Source organism: Canis lupus, chromosome 6 (genome assembly GCF_011100685.1).
Source record: "Canis lupus familiaris isolate Mischka breed German Shepherd chromosome 6, alternate assembly UU_Cfam_GSD_1.0, whole genome shotgun sequence".
Taxonomy (NCBI): Eukaryota; Metazoa; Chordata; class Mammalia; order Carnivora; family Canidae; genus Canis; species Canis lupus.
Window position 1 is genome coordinate 39250233 of NC_049227.1, and position 20854 is coordinate 39271086.

Here is a 20854-nt window from a genome sequence, read left to right on the forward strand (position 1 = left end):
ACGGTCCTGTTCGGGGCCGGGGGGCCGGGAGCGTATCAGCGGTGAGGGGGGGCGGTACTTCCGTCAGGAAGGCCCAATCGCAGCAGTAGGGCTGTTTCTATAAAGGCTTGAGCCTCGCGCCCTCCCATTCTTTCCCGTGGGCGCCGTGGGTTGAGGTCGTGTCCTCGCTGGGCCCCCAGCCTCCGGCGGTGCCTGGCCTCTCCCGCCCCGGCGGAAGGTGCGAACCCCCCCAGACCTACTTCTCCCTGCAGGTGAGGCCGGGCCGGGCCGGGCCTGCTGTCCCCTATGCCCCTTGGAGCCTGTGATGAGTCGCTTTTTACTTCTGACACCTCGTATGAAAACTGCACGTGCAGTCTGATTATTTTGCAAAACTGAGGCTTCGGGGCGTGCCCCGGGTGACGGGAGGGGGCCGGGGGCGCCTTGTCCGAAAGCCGGGAATGGGCTCTGTCTCCATTTGGACGCTGTCTCTCTCCTTCCAGGGCGGCGGGTGACCCGACTGGAGGCCCTGATCCAGAGTCCAGGTCTGTATCTGAAGTGCGGCAATAAAGGTGGTGAGTCGATGGGCGCGCAGGTGTCTTTATTCTCCTGCGCGTTTGACCCCAGGGGACCGGGTGGGGCACCTGCTCGCCCCTGGGCAGGCATGAGACAGGGCAGAGAGGGATGTGTGTACAGGGACTAATCCAGGCTTGTCTCGAAGGCCAAAAACAACGGGTTTTTGTTGTTCGTTTTGTTTCGCCTGTGGCTTGGGTAGTTCAGGAACTGTTTAATAACTCACTAGCCGGTGCTGGAGTCCTGTTTCTTCCCCGGTGCTCTCTAGACCGCTTTGGGGTTCCAAGCAGCCTAGTGATGGGGGCTGGGGCGGACTCCTGAGTGTTAAAGGCCACCCATACTTTGCTGAGGGGCCTAGGACAGGTTTCTTTCAACAGAAAAGACAAGCAGTCCAGAAAACACAACTTTATTCACTAGAACTGAAAACAAAGGCTCTTATTCTAAAGACTGACTTGAAGATTTCCGTACAAGGTGGAGCGTGCTACCAGCCCCCTGGCTTGCCCTGACTGAGCACAGGCCTCCCCGGGGCTGGCAGTTCTCTCTGACTTTTCTGTGATTTCCCACATGCTGTTCTGTATCACAAAGCCACAACCGTGGCGTTCTTCAAGGTCGTGTGGAAGGAAGACCCGTTGATGTCTGAACCAGAGTCTCCTGGCAGGTGAGCTGGGAGCAGATGGCTCTGGTCCTTGCGGCACAAATGCACGATGCGATGATTTGCGGCGAAGCCTTCTGCCCCAGGCGTGGACAGCAGTCCTGCCTTACCCTGCCTGGGCACGTGCGCAGCTGAAGACCTGGCTTTCTAAGGGGTTAGGCACTCACTGTACACGTGCTGGCACTGGGGTCTGGCTTCGGAGCTGGGCGTGTTTAGGAGGGGGCAGCAGGGCGCCGCGGCTTGGGACTGGCACCCCTCACCGTCTGTGCATGGCGAGCCCCCCCCCCCCCCCCCCCGTACAGAAGACCACGGCTCTTCTGCCCAACCTTGGCCAGGCCCTCGGGCAGCAGCAAGTTAGCGGGGCTGCAGACCTAGTGGCTCCTAGAAGCCCGCTGGGACTGAGGCTCTGAGAAAGGCAAGGCTCGGTCTGTCTGGGAGCCAAGAAACAGACACCCTGGGGTGACTAAACCAGGGGGACCCTGTAGACCCTCCATTCGGCCTTGCAGGGGCCTCCCAGAGGATGTGCAGTGGCATTGCCCAGCCAGGCTTAGGGTCTGCAGCAGGAGGTGCCTTGACCCTCCCTCTTGACGTAGTCGTGCAGCCGGAAGTGGGGTTCACTGGGGGCCTTCATGGAGCGCTGCTTCAACTCCCTGTGGGGTGGGGGTGACCGTGGAACAGAGAAGCCTCTACCCCAACAAGGGGTCCGGGTCTGAGGGCTCCTGCTGAGTGCCAGGACTTACTTTGCTATGGCTGTGAAGGCCAAGTCCACGTTGAGGCCTGTCTTGGCGCTGGTCTCCATGAAGGGCAGCCCGTACTCCTGCAAACAGCCGCTGCCAGCCTGGTGGGGACAGCCCCAGGGACAGACACCCCCGGCCACCCACCTACCCTGGCTCACCTTGGCTAGCTTCTCCCCATCCTTCCTCTTCACGACACGCTCCTGGGCAGAGTCCACCTGGCACAGGGGTTTTGGTGAGAGCTGACCCAGGGCTTCCCTCTTCTCCCCACACCTGCCCTGTAGAGCCAGGGTGGAGACGACAGGCTGGGGTGCTCACCTTGTTGCCCAGCAGCATGAGCACCACATTATGCTGGGCATACTCTTGGATCTCGGTCAGCCAGGCCTGTGGGGGAAAAGCTAAGACCAGCCCAGAGGCTGGCACTTGTCCCTTGTCCCTCCAGGCTGTGCTGCAGAGTGCCTGTTAGGCTCAGACTAACAGGCCAGGCACCACTGACAAAGACCTTACTACCCAAGGTGCTGGACTGATGGAGCTGGAAGGTCCCCAGACCCCATTCAGCCTACATAGGGACCCTGAGCCACCAGGGGGGCCAGCTTTCCCCACTGTCCCCAGGATCCTCAGCCTCTGCCCGCCCCCAGGAAGGAAACCACTGACCTGGATATTGTCAAAGGAGGCCTTGTTGGTGACATCATAGAGCAGCAGCAGTGCTGGGGGCAGAGAACCAGTGAGGACATCTCCAGGGCACACAGCGGCTTCCTGTCACCCAAACCCTCGTGCATCACAGCCTCCACACTTCCTGCCATGCTCAATCCCAGGGTACCTTTCTTTTTTTTTTTTTATTCTTTTTTTTATAAGATTTATGTATTCATGAGAGACCCAGGCAGAAGGAAAAGCAGGCTCCTCATAGGGAGCCCAGTGCAGGACCCGGTCCCAGATTCCAGGATCCCAACCTGAGCCAAAGGCAGGCATCCAAACGCTGAGCCACCCGGGCATCCCAAGGGCACCTTCCTCTGAGCAGAAGCCAGGGGAGCAGGGTGCCCACAGAGCATAGCCTCTGATTCCCCCAGGGCTGGCATCCCACGCCCACAGGCTCACCATGGGCGTCGCGGTAGTAGGCGTGGGTGACGCTGCGGAACCGCTCCTGGCCAGCTGTGTCCCAGATCTGCAGCGACAGGCACATCCAGGAGTCTGGGCTGCCAGTGTCTCCTTGGTGTTCCTACCTACCCTCACCCCCACCCCCATCTCTCACCTGCAGCTTCACCTTCACGCCATCCACATCCAAAACTTTGTTCTGAAAGACAACCAGCCAGCTCCACTGAGCCAAGCCGCCAGCACTGCCCCAGGCAGCAGCTGGGGACAGGGCCCCCGCGGTGGGGGAGACCAGCAGGCTGGGACGGAGCCTGAGATTGAGGGGCCCACTCTAATCCTGTCTGCCCCTCAGCTGGCTGGGTTCTCCCATTGGACTCCTTTGCCTCCCTGTACTTACAAATAAGCCTTTCCCTTGAACCCAAGTCTTGAGATCCAGCTCTCCCCACCCTCACTCCACCCCTGCAGCTCCTACACTTCCCCCTGGTGAGCCCCTTCTGGTGCCCAGGGCCTGGAGGATGCCTGGGCCCCTCCCACTCTGACTGCCATCCTAATGGACTTGGAGGTGGTTGCCCTTCATGGCCAGCTATCTGGGCCAGGTGTGCTTTCTCTGCCCACCTCTGAAGCCTGGCACACGGCCCCACCAGCTCTACCGCCTTTATAGGCCCTTTGCCACCACCCATCTCAGTCACCGAGTCCTGTTGGTCTGGCCCAGCCACCCACCTTTTGCCAACCACATCCACTCCCTATACCCTGGCAGACCACAGCCCCCTTGATGGGCCATCAGCTCCTCACAGCTCTACATATGCTGCTCCTTTTGCTCAGTCACCCAGAGCAACTTCATCTAAAGTTACTGTGGTGTAACTCCAGGCCCATTACTAACGTGGGGCTCAGTTTCCCCATCCACAAATGGGGGTTTCAATGGCTTTATGAGCAAGTATGCGCAGAACATTGAGAACTATATCTGGCCTAGGATGAGAGCTGTTCTAATTTAAAAGCCTCTTGGGATGCCTGAGCAGCTCAGCAGTTGAGCATCTGTCTTCAGCTCCAGGCGTGAACCCCCATCCTGGAATCAAGTCCCGCGTGGGGCTCCCTGTGGAGAACCTGCTTTTCCCTCTGCCTGTGTCTCCGCTTCACTGTCTCACAAATGAATACAAACCTTAAAATAAAGGCCTCTCTTCCCCGGGGGAGAGCAGCACCCTGAGGACAGGGCCCAGCGCAGTAACCACAGAGCCCGAAACTGGTATGCAGTGAGTGCTCCTTGTTTGCTGGCTGGTCATGGTCCCTCACTAGGCCCTCCCAGCTCAGGGCTAGTGGCAGGGAGTGGCCCAACCCCACGGTTCCCATCTGCTGTGGTGGGGGTGGGGGCCTGCTAACCCCCAGCGGAGGCTCCTGGCAGCTGGAACGGCACCACCTCCCTCTTCCCCAATCTCCTGCTGTCAGGGTGCTTCTAGGTCTCCCAGGAACCAGTGGCACAGCCATCTGCCAGGCTGAGGAGGCTGGGGAGGACACCAGCCTTCACTGGCACCTTTGAGCAGGGGTGTGAACTGAGCGGCCTCACCTCCCTCAGAGCCAAGAGGGAGGTTAGAGGGGGGAGGTGGGGCCAGCACAGGCAAAGGGTCACCTGTCCACACCCCACACTGTGCCTCTCGGACACCTGACCCCTTACTAAATCTCAAAAGACTTGAGAGGACCTGGGCCCCCAAGCAGGGTAAATGGCCCCCAGACGGGTGGGAGCCCCTTTTCCGTTCCTAGGATGGGCCTCCCTCCCAGCCTCCCGCCAACTGGGTCTAATTAAAGGGTGAGAAAAATGCAAATTTGGGATTTGTCTAGAACATACCAGCACCTTGGCAAGGCACTCAGAATTCAGACTTGGTGGGTAGAGGTGGGGGCTCATGCTGGAGCCCCACAGGCCTAAGGCTATTGCCCTCATCATTCCTTGCCGACCCCACAGGCTGTTAGGGTGTCGGAGTGTGGGGAGCCCTGAAACCCAGGGACACAGCCCTCCTGTTGGGGGCAGTATGGGAGGGGGCTCTGGCAGGGGAAACAGCCAGGTGGCAGCACTTCCTGTGAGCCTCCTCGCCCAAGGGCAGGGACCTCCCTCCAGGCATTCCACCTCAACCACCCTGAGCCCAAGAGCCAGGTGGTGCAGGCAGGAGCTGCCCCCGCCATGAGCCTGTGGGTGTCCCAGGGGTGTTGTCAGAACTCCATGAGCTGGTGGCAGGGGCCCAGGGCACAGCTGGGTCAGCTCAGCGCTGAGGACATCAGCCTCTGCTCTCACCCGGAAGTCGATGCCCACGGTGGAGATGAAGGTCCCTGCTAGGAAAGCCCCATCCTTGAAGCGCACGAGCAGACACGTCTTCCCCACGCCTGAGTCCCCCACCAGCATGACCTGGAGCGAGCGGGAGGGTCAGGTGTTAGGGACCGAGGGGCCCAAGGTGCTGGCCCGCCCAGCAGGCTGTCTGCTCTTTCCTGAGCTGGCCTGGGCAGGAGTGGAGAAGTGTCCCAGGCCTGCGGGTCCACAGGAAGGACGTGGGAGCGCTGGGGCAGCCAGGATCCCTGACGGCCTGGGCCTCCAGGTCTACCTCCACAAGGTTCTGTACCTCTCTATCAGTGGGGAACGGGAGCAGCTGCCTCCCTCCAGGGCCCTACCTAACCTCACCCCCAGGCCCTGGACACCGTGCTTGATCTGGAAGGGGAGCGTTTGGGGCTTGGCGGGGAGCAGAGGCTGGGGGCTGGGGACCTTCTGAGAGGCCTGTGGGGGTCACTGTGCCAGGGGGCTTCTTCTAACCCCAGTAAGACTGGAGGAATTTGCCACGTGAGGTCAGATCTTGGCGTGCGCAGGTGCCCAGGTCGGTCTGGGGACAAGGAGCGGCAATCAGGGCCCCCCTCCTCCACACCTCCCCCAGCCTGTTGTCAAAGGCCCCAAAACCCAAAGACAGTCCCCACAACCCCTCCACAATCCAAAGGCGTCTGCCTAGGCCCGAAGGAGGCCCCAGTGTTGCCCACCAGACTGGCAGACCTCTTCCTAGTCTCCTCCTTCCCCCAAAAAGAGGAGACCTACAGCCCCTGGGGTGAGGGAAGGCAGCATATGGGATACGGTGAGCCGGGGCCCGGGTGGGTGCGGCGGCATAGGGAGCGGGGAGGGAGCCCCGGCCAGGTCCGGGACCCCCTGTCCGGCCGCCAGCTGGGGCGTCAGGGGGCAGGCCTTGCCAGCCGTGGGCTCCCTGAAATCCGGGTCTGACAGCTGTGCTGTACGCGATGCGCTGTGCGGGCTCCTGGCCCAGGACCCGCAGGGCCCTCCGTCCCCTGCCGACCCCTCCGCGCCCCGCTCGGGCCCAGCGCCACCTGCTGCGCTCGCATGGGTGGGGGCCGGCTCACCTTGAAAGCGACGTCGTAGAAGTCGCCGCCGCCCAGCGAGGGCCGGGCGGGCGGCGGGGGCCCGATGGGGCGCGCCGGCCGGGACCCGTTGGCGGCGAGCGGCGCGGAGGCAGCGGGCGCGCTGGCCCCCTTGCTCCTGGGGGTCTTCTTCCTGGACATAGCGGGCGGGCGCTCAGGGAGCTCCCGCTGCAGCCGCCGCGTCCCGGGCCGCCCTGCTCCCCGCGCCCGCCGAGCGCAACCCGGACCCGAGCCCGTCCCTCGGCAGCGACCGCGGCGGCATCGCGGGCGCCCGGCTCCCCGCGCCCGCAGCCCCGCCCCCGCGCCCGCGCCGCAGCCACTCAGGCCCGGCCTCCCGCCGCCTCCGCCAATGGGCGCGCGGGGGCGGGCGCATGTAAATGAGCAGGCTGCCCGGGGGCGGGGTCACGGGGCCGGGGCACTGCCCCAGGTGCGCGGGGTGGGGAGCCTCTGCCCTTGGCTCAGCGGCCCCCTCCCTGCACTGTCCCAGGCCCAGGGGCCATCCCGGGATGGCCCCTGGGCCTGGGACGGCGGCGCTGAGGCAGTGGGACTGCGTGGGGGCGGACACCTGGGGGTTCTGTCCCTTCTCAGCCAGAGACGCTACCTGGCCTGCTGTGCCCCCACTCCTCCCTGTAGGGCAGGAAGCAAACTGGGTGCTCCCGGCGCTTGGCTCAGCTGACAGCTGGTTACCAGAGTTGGGACAAGCCAGCACCCGAGAGCCGCAGGCCGCTCTTCCCCCAAGCTGCCCACCGAGCTGAAGCCCCAGGATCCTCGGGTGAAGGGAAATCCAAGTTACAGCCACATCGCGCCCTCTGAGGGGCCGCTCCCCTGGAGCTGTGCCCTTGGGGGTCTGGGAGGAGGAGGAGGAGGCGATAGGCCCCGCCCCAGGATGTGGCTAGCCCCTTGACCTTCTGGTGCCCGTTCTGGCCCCGAGGAGGCCAGGTGCTGACTGTCCGAACCCCATGCTGGTCCCTGGCTGACCAGTCTCCATAGCCTGACACCTCCCCTGGACTGTCTGTCTCCACCCACGGGCCTCTGGGTCTGGAGAATAAGGCTGAGAGGTCCTGGAACACCGGGAGTGGTGAGCCTAGACGCCCCGGGGCAGCAGGTGTAGGCGCTTCTGGGCAGCGCTGGGATCAGCCTCTGCTGCACGCTCCTCTGGCAGCCGGAGGGATGGGCTGGCTGTGCCCCCAAGATATGACACCTGTCACATGAGCCCTCTCAGAGGCCTGAGCCCTCTCCCTAGCATTCCCAGAGCCGAAATAACGATAATGGAAATGGATGGAAGCTGGGGCTTCTAGGGCTCAGGGTCTGGCGGGGCCCTGTTTGGGATGGGCCGTGGGAAGTTGGCCTTTCTTGCGTATCACTGTGTGTCAGGCACAAGTCTTCCTCAAAAGCACCGTGTGAGGTGGGTGGTGCTGTGATCCCAGGATCAGGTGGGGAAACTGATGCCCAGAGAGGGGATGGGAGCTGTCCAAGGTCACCAGGCTAGAAAGTGACAGAGCCGGGATTTGTACCTGGGAACTCGCTCCAGAGAACATGAACTTCCCTGGCAGGGCCGGCCCGGGAGTCCTCAGGAGCTGGGAGACAAACCTGAGGAAGCCTTCTGAGGACCCCCTGGCCTCCTTTCTTGTCTCCTCTGACCCCCACCGCCTTCCTGGCCAATGCCCACTTGTGTGGGTAGAGGGCCTGGGGGTGGGGGTGTTGAGCTCCCACTGCCGGGGCCCCGGGAACTCCAGGTGTCCTATGCTCCAAAAGGCCAATTTCAGGGTGGTTGGCCCAGGGTCTCAGCCAGTACCCCCTGACCCCACGTCCTAGGCATTGGGCTCCCTACTTCCCCCTGCCCAAGGGAAACCAGAAGGAGTTTGAGTGCTCTAGGGGTGGGGGCTATAGGAAGGCAGCCTCCGTCAAGGGTGAGGGCTAGTGCTAATGGGGTGACCAGGAAGAGAGGAGGAGACAGGCATTTCAGAGACCATGGAGAGCCAGGAGAGGAGGGAAGCTGAGCAGCAGAGGAGAAATACTCAAACTCAAAACCTTTGAAACTAGGAGAATACATGAAAAAACCTAGGTCTCTGATTTCTATCAAAAAAAGAGAGTTCAAAAAAAATTTAAAAAGAGAGAGAGAGAGTTCTAGGTCCCTGGATCATGGCATTCCTTTTGCCTCTCTTGCCTTCCAGCACTCCTCCTAATCTTTGATCATTATGTCCCTTGCTTTCTCTGTTTGCCATCTGTCTCAGTCTCAGGAGTGTAAGTTCTCTGGGTACAGGAAGCAGCTTGTATTGGTCACTGCCATATCCCTGGCAGCTGGCTCCAGGCCTCAATAAACTTACTAAATTGGTGAAAGAAATATGAGTTAGAAATGGGCCCCACTTCAGGAGGACACGTCATTGCTCACACAAGGATGAGGCCGAATGTGCTGCAATGTGCAGTGAGGCAAGGCCTGTATAATCAGGTACTGAGAGCAGGTCTTTGGGGAGGAGGGGCATTTGTTCTGGGCTTTGAAGGTTGAACAGGAGTCCAACAGAAGAAGAGGAAGAGAAACTTGCAAGCTCCCAGTGACAGTAAGTGGGCATTTTGAGCGGAAGAGGCCAAACTGTGGTCCAGTTGTGTGGAGGAAATCCAGCCGGTAACACAGGAGAGGGCTAAAGTATAAAGTGAATTTGAACGTATAGCTTAGGCGCTTGGAAATTATTCGGCGAGAAGTAGGGAGCCATACATGGTTCCTGAGCAAAGCAACAGAGGGCCCTGTTACAGGAGTACAGAGGGTGCAGAGCAGTGGATGCGTGGTGCAGGCTATAGACAGGAGATGAGTAGGAGGGGGTGACAGTCACCGAGGTGGGGGGGATGGGGACAGAGGAGACCTCCAAGAAATACAGACTCTGCAGGCCTGGAGGTGAGGCAAGAAAGTCAGAGCCCATGGGGCAGAGACAGTGGAGTGCCCAGGCACACGAAGGACGGCAAGTTCTTTGCTGCCCCTCCCAATCAAGCAGGAGGCCTCTGTCCCCTGCCTTTGGCTCTGTGACTGTTCTGACCAACACATACAGCAGAAGTGACCCCGTGTCCATTTCTGGACCTGGACCTCAGAGACTGGCAATTCCTTCTTGTCTCCTGAACACGCATTCTGGGAGCCCTGCTGCCACACTGAGGAAAAGCCCAAGAAGCCTCATGAAGAATCTCAGGTGGAGAGGAGCCCGCGAGCCGCCTATGGAGTCAGGAAGTCACGCTGGCCTGGGCACTCTGGTTCCGGGGGGATTCCATACTGTCCCCGCCGAGCCCAGCCCGAACTGCAGATTCGGGAGCATTGGGGGGATTTTTTTTTGTTTACACAGCAATAGACAATGAGGACAGGCTGCCGGCTGAGGGGAGGGAAAGGGCCAGCTTGGTGGGAAAGGTCAGGAGGGTGGCCTTGGCTAGACCCCGGATGCCCAGATGGCTGGGCTGAGCTAGAGTGCTGGGGGGGGGGGCGGGGTACCTGCAGCCCCCAACCCTTCTGGCATAGGGTCGGCCTGCGCCTGTGTCTCTGTGAGGAGATAGAGCAACCCCAGATCCGTTCCAGCCTCACTCTGGATCCTCACCCCAGCACCCTCTGGTGCCCTGGTTCCCAGGGCCCCCGGCCCTGCCCGCTGCCCTCTGACTTGCCCTTGTGGGTGTCTGGCCCCTTTGTCCTGGAGTGACGCGTGTCATGAGTCCCCAGACACGACAACCGTCTGGGACCTACAGCCTGAGGCTGTCTCTCCAGAGCCCCATTTTCCATGACGGCCAGTTTTGCCCCCACATTGCGCTAACCCACAGACCCCAGGCAGGAGCAAGAGCCCTCATTGAGCTTCCAGGCTCTACTTGAGCCCCCTCCTCAGACCCAGGCAGGGAGCCTTCCCGGCTCCTCCCGCCCCCACTCCTGTGGGTGCTCCACTCGTGTGGGTGCTCAGGGCTTCCGAGGACAGCACCCATCCTGCCTGTGCCTGCCTCCACCAGGCACGGAGAGGGCTCTAGGTGAGCAGGACAGGGCCAGGCTGGACTTTAGGGTCGGTCAGTAAAGACTGGGGGAGCGGCAAGGCTGCCAAGTCCTGTGACCCCAGAGCACCTCCCAAAAGTCAGTCCCAGGGGATTCAGCCCTCTGCAGTCTTGGGGTGGGGGAAACCCTGGCTGGGGATGGTGCCAGCAGGCAGAGGCCCCAACTAGATACCCGTGGGACCCAGGGAATGTGGCATCTCTGGACCTGCTCCCTTCTCCCCAAAACGAGTGGGCGGGAGGAGCTGATCCCTGAGGTCCCTTCCAGCTCCAACACCTTGTGTTCTATGAAATCCACGTGAACGTTGCTATGGAGACGGCAGCACCGAGCGGGAGCAGCTCTGCATTGGACCTCCACCCAGAAGGGAGAGGAGGGAGTCACCCCAGGAAGCAGCGATGTCAGAGGCGGCTCGCCCCTCCCACCCGGGGTGTACCGGGGCCACATTGAGCACCCAGCTCCTGCGAGGGCACACCCACCCCAGCCGCACACCTTTGCTGCACCCAGGCCATGGGGGGCAGGTGGTAAGGGCTGAGGGGCGGCCCTGCCCCGTGGGGGAGGGACTGCGGTGTGAGAGCGGGAGACTTTCCTTCCCACCCCAGCTCAGGTACTCGCGCCTGAGTGCTCCTGGTGGTCTCAGGATGCAAGGTGTGCCGGCCATAGAGCCCAGCAGGGGTGAGGGGTGGGGGGCTGCTCCCCAGTCTAGACTCTACACTGAGGCCCCAGGTAGGCGAGACCTCTGGCTGGAGGAGCACAGAGCAGCCCAGCTGCCCTCTGGCTCCAGGCTCTCCCGGCAGCTTTGAGGGCCCCGCAGGGGAGGCACAGGTGTAAAGGGATAAAACGGATGCCCGCGTAGCCCTGACAACCACTGGAGTCCCAGCCCTGGCTGGCCCTGCCAAGGGCCAAGCGCTCTGCTTGCTGCCTCTCCTTTTTTTCCTTAATTATGAAAGGGATATATGATTTTTGTGGTCACGGCAACAACAGAAGGTAAAAGCAAGGATAAAAGTTCCTGTTCCCCGCAGACCCTGTCCCTTGGGGGTAACCGTTATTCAGTTTGGAAGTGGTGACCGTACGAGTCTCCTGTGGCCGCTGTAACAAATATCTACTACGACAAACACGGTGCCACCACCAAACAGCCCAAATGTAATATCCTACATGCACGAGGCCTCGGGGTAAAATGAGGCTTCTGAGGCTGAAGCAAGTCTGGTTCCTTCTGGGGAGAATCGTTGCCTCTTCAGCTTCTGGTGGCTTCCAGCTTCCCTTGGCACATGGCCACATCCTTCCAGCTTCCCTTCCAGAGTCACTTGAACTTCTCTCCTGCCATGCAGATCTCCCCTTCTAGGGACACTTGTGATCACATTTCGCCCCCCCCCCCCGCCCCCCGCCACCGTATCATCCAGGATAATCCCTCATCTCAAGACCCTTAGTTGAATCACAACTGCACGGTCTCTTGCCAGGCAAGGTCACATTCCCAGATTCTGGGGATTAGGATCTGAATCTCTCTGGGATCTGCTGTTTAGCTTTCTAAGCACCATCCAAGTTTTGTATTTTGGGATTTTGTTTGAAACAAAGGCTCTTGGCTGAGACAGACCTAAAAATCACTGGACGATGGATTCCTTTTTTTTGCTGTGCTATCTTTATCCAGTTTGTTTAGACATGCAAATTATGCTTTACTAATTACAGTGCTCTATGCATACGTTTGCATAAAACATACTGAGATGTGACCATGCCCTCTAAAATATAAAATCACCGTTATCTGATCTTTGCACATTCGATAGGATTCTCCCATAAGCAGATCTGGATCAAGTGTCTTTTCCTGGCATGGCTCTGATACATTTTCAATCTCTTCCTTTATGATTGGTCTATTTGAGCTTTTTATTTCTGCTTGAGTCAGTTTTAACAGTTTGTCTTGTTCTAACCTATAACGACCCTGTCTAGATGTCAAAACTTTGCAAACAATTGCACATTTTTTTTAATTGCACATTTTTTTGGTCATTTTTAACTTTTTCTGTGAATAAACCTGTGTTCTCAACATTAATGGTCTGTATTTTATTTTTATCTCTCAGTGACACTTGCCAGCCGGCTCTTTTTTATTTTATTTTATTTTTTTTAAAAGATTTTATTTATTCAAGAGAGAGAGAGAGAGAGGCAGAGACACAGGCAGAGGGAGAAGCAGGCTCCACACAGGGAGCCCAATGTGGGACTCGATTTCAGGACCCCAGGGTCATACCCTGAGCCGAAGGCAGACACTCAACTGCTGAGCCCCCCAGGCGTCCCTAAAAATAGCTCTTGATTGTATTAATCTATTCTACTCTTTCTTTTATTTTTTTTAATTTTTTTTAAATTTTTATTTATTTATGATAGTCACAGAGAGAGAGAGAGAGAGAGGCAGAGACATAGGCAGAGGGAGAAGCAGGCTCCATGCACTGGGAGCCCGATGTGGGATTCGATCCCGGGTCTCCAGAATCGTGCCCTGGGCCAAAGGCAGGCGCCAAACCGCTGCGCCACCCAGGGATCCCTACTCTTTCTTTTAAAATAACTAATTTATGCTAGTGGGGTGCCTGGCTGGCTCAGTTCGGGGACTGTGGGACTCTTGATTGCGGGGTTGTGAGTCTAAGCCCTACGTTGTGTATTGAGATTACTGGAATAAAACTTAAAAAAATAAAGTGTATAATTTGATAAGTTTTTACATATGCATGCACTTTTGAAATACACTTAAAAATAAAATAACTAGGGCAGCCCTGGTGGCTCAGTGGTTTAGCGCCGCCTTCAGCCCAGGGCCTGATCTTGGAGACCGGGGATCGAGTCCCACGTCAGGCTCCCTGCATGGAGCCTGCTTCTCCCTTTGCCTGTGACTCTGCCTGTGTCTCTACCTCTGTCTCTCTGTCTCTCTCTCTCTGTGTATCTCTCATAAATAAATAAATAAAATCTTTAAAAAAATAAAATAAAATAACTAATATATGCCCTTAGATTTCTAATTTCCTTCTTTTTACTTTGTTTTGGTTTATTTTATAGTTGTTTTTCTAGAATGTTGATGTGAATGCTTAATTTATATACTAATTTGATTTTTTATGCTTAATAATAGAAACGTAATGTTATCAGTTTCTCTCCATGTATAACTTTGCATCCCCCAGATTTGGTAAGATATATGCTCATTACTATCCATTTCTATACAATCTGATTTTAATTTTGATTTTTTTTGCCCAAGCATTACTTAAAAGAGGATATTTCAATTTCCATATGATCAGATTTCTAAAATGAGCTTCATTGAGGCATAATTTAGGTACAATAACATTCATAAATTTTAACTATACAAATTGGTGAGCATTGACAAATAGTCATTTAACCACCACCATACTTGTAATATAAAACCTTTTTATTACCCCCAAAACTCTCTCATCCCCTTTGTGGTAATTCCTTTTTCCCCACCTCTTGTTCCTGGTTACCATTAATCTGCTTTTTTGTCACGATAAGTGTTTAGATATTTAAGAAACAACTTTATCGAGATCTAGTTGATATCCAGTCACCGCACATATTTAAAGCATACAATTTGAAGAGCCCCTGGCTCGCTCAGTTGGAAGAGCATGTGACTTTTTTTTATTTTAAATATTTTTATTTATTTATTCATGACAGAGAGAGAGAGAGAGAGAGAGAGAGAGAGGCAGAGACACAGGCAGGGGGAGAAGCAGGCTCCATGCAGGGAGCCCGATGTGGGACTCATCCGGGATCCGAGGATCACACCCTGGGCTGAAGGTGGCGCTAAACCGCTGGGCCATCAGAGCTGACTTTTTTTGTTGTTTAAGATTTTATTTATTTATTCATGAGAGACACAGAGAGAGGCAGAGACACAGGCAGAGAGAGAGAACCGGGCTGCCCCGGCTGCCTCATTTAGTAGAGGGAATAGGACTAGTAGCCAGCTCCTGGAGTTGTGAAGACTCAGAGGGATAAGGCAGCGAAGGAAAGATGGAGAAGTGCATGATGTGCGTTTCCTCCTCCCATCTCTCAGGAAGCTGCCGCCACTGACCTCTCCCTGTGCTCTCTCTGGCTCACCCTCCTCTCCCTCTCTGCTGGCACTCCTCCCCCAGCCGGGAGACCCATTCAAGTCTCCTCTATGTGAAGGAAAAACCTTTGCCACTGCTCTGTGCACCTCTTTCCTCTCACATCTAAGCTTCTGGAAATAACGGGCCTCATGCCACGTCTACACTCCCCCACTTGCCACCAAGCTGCTAGCATCTGGCTTCCTGTCTAACCCCTCCTCCAGGTGCCCTCGGTAAAGACCACGGGGGAACACCACGCCTTGAGCTTTGTGCGGGTTGACACGGCAGGAGCAAGGGACAGGACGACCCCGAGGAGTAGGGGCACTGACGTACATGGGGGCACATGTTCTGCCCGCAGTAGATAGCTCATAAATATGTGTCACCTGAATGTGTGATGCAAATCGGCACATGGCATGGAGCCTGGGGAAGCTTCCTGGAGGAGGAGGCACTTGCTGACCCTGCAAGCATAAGAAATCATGGAGGTGGGATGGGAAAGCGTTCCAGACAAAAGGAACAACGTGGAGAAAGGCTAGGAGGTGGGAGGTCATAGAGAGTTCTAGAGGCCCCAAGGCGGGGGGGACACGTGGGCCTGTGCAGTGAGGGAGGACCACGGAGGGTTGTGCGGCTGCACCATCCCCAGCCCCTGCCCTGTTCCTGTAGCCCAAGCCCTGCTGGCTTCTCCCCTGTAGCCTCTCCCTTGACATCCACACACTGTGCCTCAGTTTCCTCCTATTTCTGGGGGGCTCTCACTCAGACTCCAAGGCTTCTTTCTTTTCCTTTAGGATGGGGTTCCGTGCCTCTGGAGTTTTACATCTGCCCCAAGTCTGCTCACCCCCTCCCAGCTTCACACCAGGCCTCCAGTTGCACTCTGGGCATGTTCCCGAGTGGGCTATGGCCGCATGCGTGCAGAACCTCCTCCTCACCTTCCCCTCCACACCCCTCCTCCCCAAGGGCATCTCCACCCAGCAAACAGCTTCTCCATCGACCCCAGCACCCAAACCCCAGGTACGGCACCCTCTGAGCCTCCTTCTCTCCCCAGTCCCAGGGCTCCTCCCTCCCTTCCCCTGCCTTATCCCATCAATCCCACCTGGACTTAGACCTCACACCAATTTTTTCCAAACTGGGTTCCCAAGCACTCCTGTGACTGTACACAAAGTTTCCTGAAGCCCTTGGGGCTCGAAGGCTCTAGGGTCCCTCCCTCTTCCCCACTCGTGTCTAACCTAAGTCCTTCTCCCTACTCAGGAGGAAATTGGCCCAAGACACTCAGAGTTGGAGACAAAGGGCTTTGTGGGAGTAGAGCCCTGAGAAGACCACACTGCCGGAGCTGGACTACACCCGCCAGGTCACTTGGAGATGTTCTGCTTCTTCCTGGGTCATTGGACTGCCAGGACATGGCAAGCTACCTGTTCCTTGTTCATCCCTGGCCATCTGCCTGCACAGGGCGCCCACTTGTTTTTCCCTGGATCTTTCCTGAGAGCTGGCTCTGCGCTGGATGTGATCCTCCCTCAGCCCTAAGACATTGGCTTGCTATTTCTATCACACAGATGAGCACAGTGAGGGATCTGGGTGCCCCTTCATGCCTGGGTGAATAGCAGAGCTGCAGGATGTCCCACAGTGACCCTGCTTGGACTCTCCCAGTGAGAGGTAGCAGGACATGGGCCAAGCGCTTGTGGGTTTAGTTGTTTCCAGCTGGTTTAAGCAGAGAGAACACAGAAAGGAAGTAGTGCAGCCTTGGGATGCAGCCTGCCCCTGGGTCTCAGGACAGTGGACAGGAGCCTTGCCCATGTGCGAGTCTGGGGACTTCTCCCTGAGACCACTGGCCAGCCTAGGTTAGGCATCCATCCACCAGTGGCCCAACAGTAGAACAATTTTATTACTTTTTCATTAAAAGTTGAGATACAATTTACAGGGCAGGGGATCCCTGGGTGGTTCAGCAGTTTAGCACCTGCCTTTGGTCCAGGGCCTGTTCCTGGAGCCCCAGGACCGAGTCCCACGTCAGGCTCCCTGCATGGAACCTGCTTCTCCCTCTACCTGTGTCTGCCTCTCTCTCTCTCTCTGTCTCTATGAATAAATAAATAAAATCTTAAAAAAAAAAAAAAAAAAAAAAAGAGAGATACGGGCAGCCCTGGTGGCGCAGCGGTTTAGCGCCGCCTGCAGCCCGGGGTGTGATCCTGGAGACCTGGGATCAAGTCCCACGTCAGGTTTCCTGCATGGAGCCTACTTCTCCCTCTGCCTGTGTTTCTGCCTCTCTCTCTCTGAATAAATAAATAAATAAATCTTAAAAAAATAAAAAATAAATAAAAAAGAGATACAATTTACATAGCATAACATTCACCCTTTTAAGAGCCCAATTCTATTAAATTTTTAGTATATTTACCAAGCTGTGCAACCACTGCCACTACCTAATTCCAGAACGTTCTCACCATCCCAGAAGCAAACCCCATATCCATTAGCAGTTATCCATTCCCCGTCTCCCGCCCTGGGAGCCACTAGAGTGCTTCATTTTTAGGTTTGGAGGGACGCGCGTGCCCTGGCTGCAGGGGGGCGGCGACGGGGATGCTGCGCTTGGTCGGCGGAGGGGCACCTGGGGCGTCGCCCTGTGACAGCGGGCACTGGCCACCGCGGCCCGGAAGACTGCGGAGCCCGAGCGGCACGGAGGCCGCGGGGTCATCACCGCTAGTGCTTGCCCAGCCGCGACGTGGACCACTGCGGGGGCTGCGGGGCGCCGGCACCGGGGGGAGCGGGGTGCAGTTGCGCGGAGGCCCCGCCCCCCGCGGGACCAGAGCCCGCGGCCCCGCGACGTCCCGCCCACACCCTGAGCGGGGGAGGGGGCGTGGCCCGAGGACGCCCCGCCCCCGCGGGAGCCCTGCAGAGTGAGGGGCGGGGCCTGAGGACGCCCCGCCCCCGAGACCGCCCTGCATGGCGAGGGCGGGGCCTACTGTCGCCCCGCCCGCGCGCGCCGCCCCGCCCCGCGCCGCTCGGGCTGGGGGGCAGGAGGAGGAGGAGGAGGGGCGGCGGCGGCCGGCCCGCACTGCAGCGCGAGCGCGCTACCGGCCGGCCGTGGACGCAGAGCGCGGCCGGGCCCGAGCGCCGAGCGGGCGTAGCGCGAGCAGACAGGCCGCGGCCGCCGCCGGATCCCGCCCCGCGCCCCGCCATGCCGTCCGCGGGCCCGGGCTGAGCCGCCGGCGCCGGGGCGGGCTCGGGGCTCGGGGCTCGGGGGCTCGGGGCCGGGCCGGGGCCATGCACGCGCTGCCCTGACGATGCCGCCCGCCGCGCCCGGCCGCCTGGCGCTCGCCCTGGGCCTGGGCCTGTGGCTCGGGGCGCTGGCGGGGGGCCCCGGGCGCGGCTGCGGCCCGTGCGCGCCCCCCTGCCTGTGCGGCCCTGCGCCCGGCGCCGCCTGCCGCGTCAACTGCTCGGGCGGCGGACTGCGGACGCTCGGACCCGCGCTGCGCATCCCCGCCGCCGCCACCGCGCTGTGAGTAGCCCGCCGCCCCGCGCCCGGCCGGCGGTTGCCATGGCGCCGCGGGGACTCGGGGGCGCCCGGGGGTGGGGGGCTCGGCGCGCCTGCACCCTGCGCTCCGGGGAGAGGCCCGGCCGGGCAGGCCGCCGGCCTGGCGGGCCTCGCAGGGCGTGGGCGCGTCCCGGCCTCTGCAGGGGAAACGCAGCGCGGGCCAGGCCTCTCCCAGGGCGAGGCTCCAGCGCGGGGAGGTCGGCAGCTAAATAAGGAAAACCCGGGGCCGCGGGCGGCCCTCAGCCCCCCGGGCCGGGGCGAAGCAGAAGGATCCTGGCTTCTCCGAAAGGAGAAAACGTCCCACCTGCTGGGGCTCCGCAGTCGCGAGTTGCAGGGGGACCAAGGGGACGCGGGACAGCGCGCGGGGCAGGGTGGAAGGTGTCCGAGGGGACCGGCCAGCACGGAGCCGCTAATTAAGGCCCAGCCTGGCCTGGGGGGCTGCTCTGTACCCGGGAGCCCTGCCCGAGGGAGCCGGGAGGATGGCAGCTCTGGCTGGGAAGGCTGGGAAGGCTTCCAGGAAGAGGTGTCGGCACAAAGATGTGAAGGATGTGTGAGCCCTGGCGGGACGGAACCGTGTGTGCCAGGCCGGGAGGCTGAACGGGTGGTGTGCGGGTGTAGGGTAGCCCGGTGTGGCAACCACTAGGGAACTGTGAGGAAGTGGGCAGGATGGGAGGTGGGCTGGGCTCATTAAGGGCCTCCGTCTGTCCAGGGCTCTGACATGATCCTGGGGCAAATGGCAGCGGCTTACATGCCAAAGAGCTGTTGTCGGGTGTCCATCTCGGACTTGATAGCGCAGCCTTTGTGGAGAGCTTGCCCTGTGTGAGCCCTGTGCCAAGCTCTGGCTGTGGACTGCGGTGCTTAAAGCCTCTCCTTAAGGCCCTGGGGCAGAGGTACCCCCAAGATTCCTCTTTGACAGATGAGAAAACAGACTCAGGTGGTGTGACTTGCCCACGTAACAAGTAGTGGCCAGCACGTGGCAGAGTGGAGCTTGACTGAGGTGCTCAGGACCCAGAGTTGGAATGGACAGGGTGCATGGGACCGAGACTGGCAGACAGTTGTCTCCAGGCCGGGGGCAGGCTCCGGGCCTGCCAATCTGCATTCCTGTGGCCCGCTTTGGATTTTGTGGGCACTTTCAGGCACCCGAGCCAGGACTCCCTTCCATCCGTGGCCACGTGCTAGATCCACCGGGTAGCATTTAACATCCTGAGGCTTGTTAAATCTGGGGATGTGTTGGGGCACCTGGATGGCTCAGCAGTTAAGCATCTCCCTCCCTCAGGGTGTGACCCGGGGGTCCCAGGATCGAGTCCCACATCGGGGTCCCCACAGGGAGCCTGCTTCTCCCTCTCTCTGTGTCTCTGCCTCTCTCTCATGAATAAATAAATAAAATCTTAAAACAAAAAAAATCTGGGGATGGGTCCCGGAACTTGGTTCTCTAATATTCCCTGGCTGTCCCCCGTGTGTGGCCACCTTTAGTTAGGAACCCTGTGGTCAGTGTTGAGGTGAGTTTGGATGTTGTTGGGGTAGGTGGGTGAAGTAGGGGTGGGTACTTCTCCTGGGTGGTCTGGGCATTGGGGGTGGGGGAAGAGCAGGTTCTCCAGGATCAGCTGGGAGCCATAGGGGTGGCGTTGGGCCTGTTGCTTTGCTGTCTGACCACTTGAGCATTTGCCACCCCGGCTGTCTCTGTGGGGACGGGCCTCTTGCCCGCACCAGCGCCTGCGTAATTACGTCAGAGCCACCCCACTGCTTGTTTCTGGATACTGTGGGTGAAGGTACCTCCGTCTCTGGTGGGCTGGGCTCTGCTGAGGTCAGGCCTGGCTTGTCCTGGGCATTCTCTGCTTCCTCAGCACGTGGTGCTCAGCTGCCTCCAGGAGCTGTGCAGGGAGTAAGCAGCACGGGTGGGTCGGTCGGGAGCTGGCAGTGGGGTGCAGGCTCTGGAGCCCCTTGGGCAGTGCTGGCACCCAAGACTGTTGCCTGTGTCCCCGTAGGCTCCGTTCCTGGGTTTGGAGGTCCTGGGAGCTGATGGCCTGGCCCGGCCTGAGCCAGCAGGATTTCCAGGGTTGCTGGTCCCTTTGAGCTTGAGGTGGGGCCCTGAGACACAGGTGGATGGGGAGCAGAGTAGACCCCACACGGTTATTTACGCCCCGAAGCTGCCTCTGGGAGACTTCTGGAACTTGGGGACCAGGCACCCAAGGGACATGGGCCCTCTCCTCGTCCCCCAAACCACCGTCGGGGCTCCGTGGGCTGCCCTAGCCATTCTGCTGGTCAGCCCTGCAGGCCCCGTCCTCAGGGAGAGGGAGGTAGGGGAGTCTTCTCTAAGGCAGAGGGACCAAGCTCAGAGGGCAGGGAGCATCCTGGGTGAGGGTGTGCCCCAGCAGCCCTGCCTCTCGGGTGGCAGCAGCGGCCGCCTCTGGTGGGTTCAGGCCTGGTACCTCTGTCATCAGCGTCTCACAGCCACCCTCCGCCTGAGACTGGACAGCTTGGTGCACGAGACGTGGGTAGAAGGCCCACGGCTGGCCCACAGCGGACTGCAGGCCTCAGCAGGCAGGCAGGGTGGCCTGGGTTAACGGTGCTGCTGGAGGTGGCCCGAGAGAGGTGACGTTACTCAGCAAATTGTTGCTGTTGTCCCGTTTTTGTTTTTTTTTTTTTTAATTTTTTTATTTTTATTTATAATAGTCACAGAGAGAGAGAGAGAGAGGCAGAGACATAGGCAGAGGGAGAAGCAGGCTCCATGCACTGGGAGCCCGACGTGGGACTCGATCCCGGGTCTCCAGGATCACGCCCTGGGCCAAAGGCAGGCGCCAAACCGCTGCGCCACCCAGGGATCCCCTGTTGTCCCGTTTTTAAAGCTTTATCGTGGATAATTTGAATAGAGGCAGAAATGGG

At 58.9% G+C, this 20854-nt stretch overlaps 2 protein-coding genes, 1 long non-coding RNA gene and 1 other non-coding gene across 10 annotated transcripts in view; 3 read left to right on the top strand and 1 right to left on the bottom strand.

The window, feature by feature from the left end:
- Positions 1 to 99: 99 nt before the first annotated feature.
- On the top strand, positions 100 to 16452 carry LOC102156785. Its single transcript, XR_005360979.1, has 3 exons — positions 100 to 251; positions 480 to 521; positions 15703 to 16452. It is a non-coding gene; the product is annotated as an uncharacterized LOC102156785 (long non-coding RNA).
- On the top strand, positions 297 to 380 carry LOC119872409. The gene has a single exon (XR_005361502.1). It is a non-coding gene; the product is annotated as a small nucleolar RNA SNORD60 (small nucleolar RNA).
- Positions 940 to 6622, bottom strand: RAB26 (RAB26, member RAS oncogene family). 7 transcript variants are annotated; one of them, XM_038540740.1, is made up of 9 exons: positions 6403 to 6576; positions 5303 to 5413; positions 3185 to 3226; positions 3031 to 3097; positions 2590 to 2642; positions 2254 to 2319; positions 2097 to 2153; positions 1942 to 2018; positions 940 to 1348 (listed from the first exon to the last, which is right to left on the bottom strand). In XM_038540740.1, exons 1-9 carry the CDS (start codon positions 6559 to 6561, stop codon positions 1153 to 1155), a joined length of 828 nt encoding a protein of 275 aa, XP_038396668.1. In that variant the 5' UTR covers positions 6562 to 6576; the 3' UTR covers positions 940 to 1152. The 7 variants fall into 7 exon arrangements, with proteins under 7 accessions (XP_038396668.1, XP_038396672.1, XP_038396669.1 ...); XM_038540744.1 differs by having other exon boundaries at positions 940 to 1851; XM_038540741.1 differs by lacking the exon at positions 2254 to 2319 and having other exon boundaries at positions 2097 to 2213; positions 6403 to 6618.
- Positions 16453 to 17713: 1261 nt separating the features above from the next.
- The window catches only part of PKD1 (polycystin 1, transient receptor potential channel interacting), a 41734-nt gene continuing 38593 nt past the window's right edge, over positions 17714 to 20854 (top strand). Inside the window, 1 exon segment of the mRNA NM_001006650.1 lies at positions 17714 to 17935. Coding sequence (NP_001006651.1) covers positions 17721 to 17935 — 215 coding nt within the window. The 5' untranslated portion in view covers positions 17714 to 17720.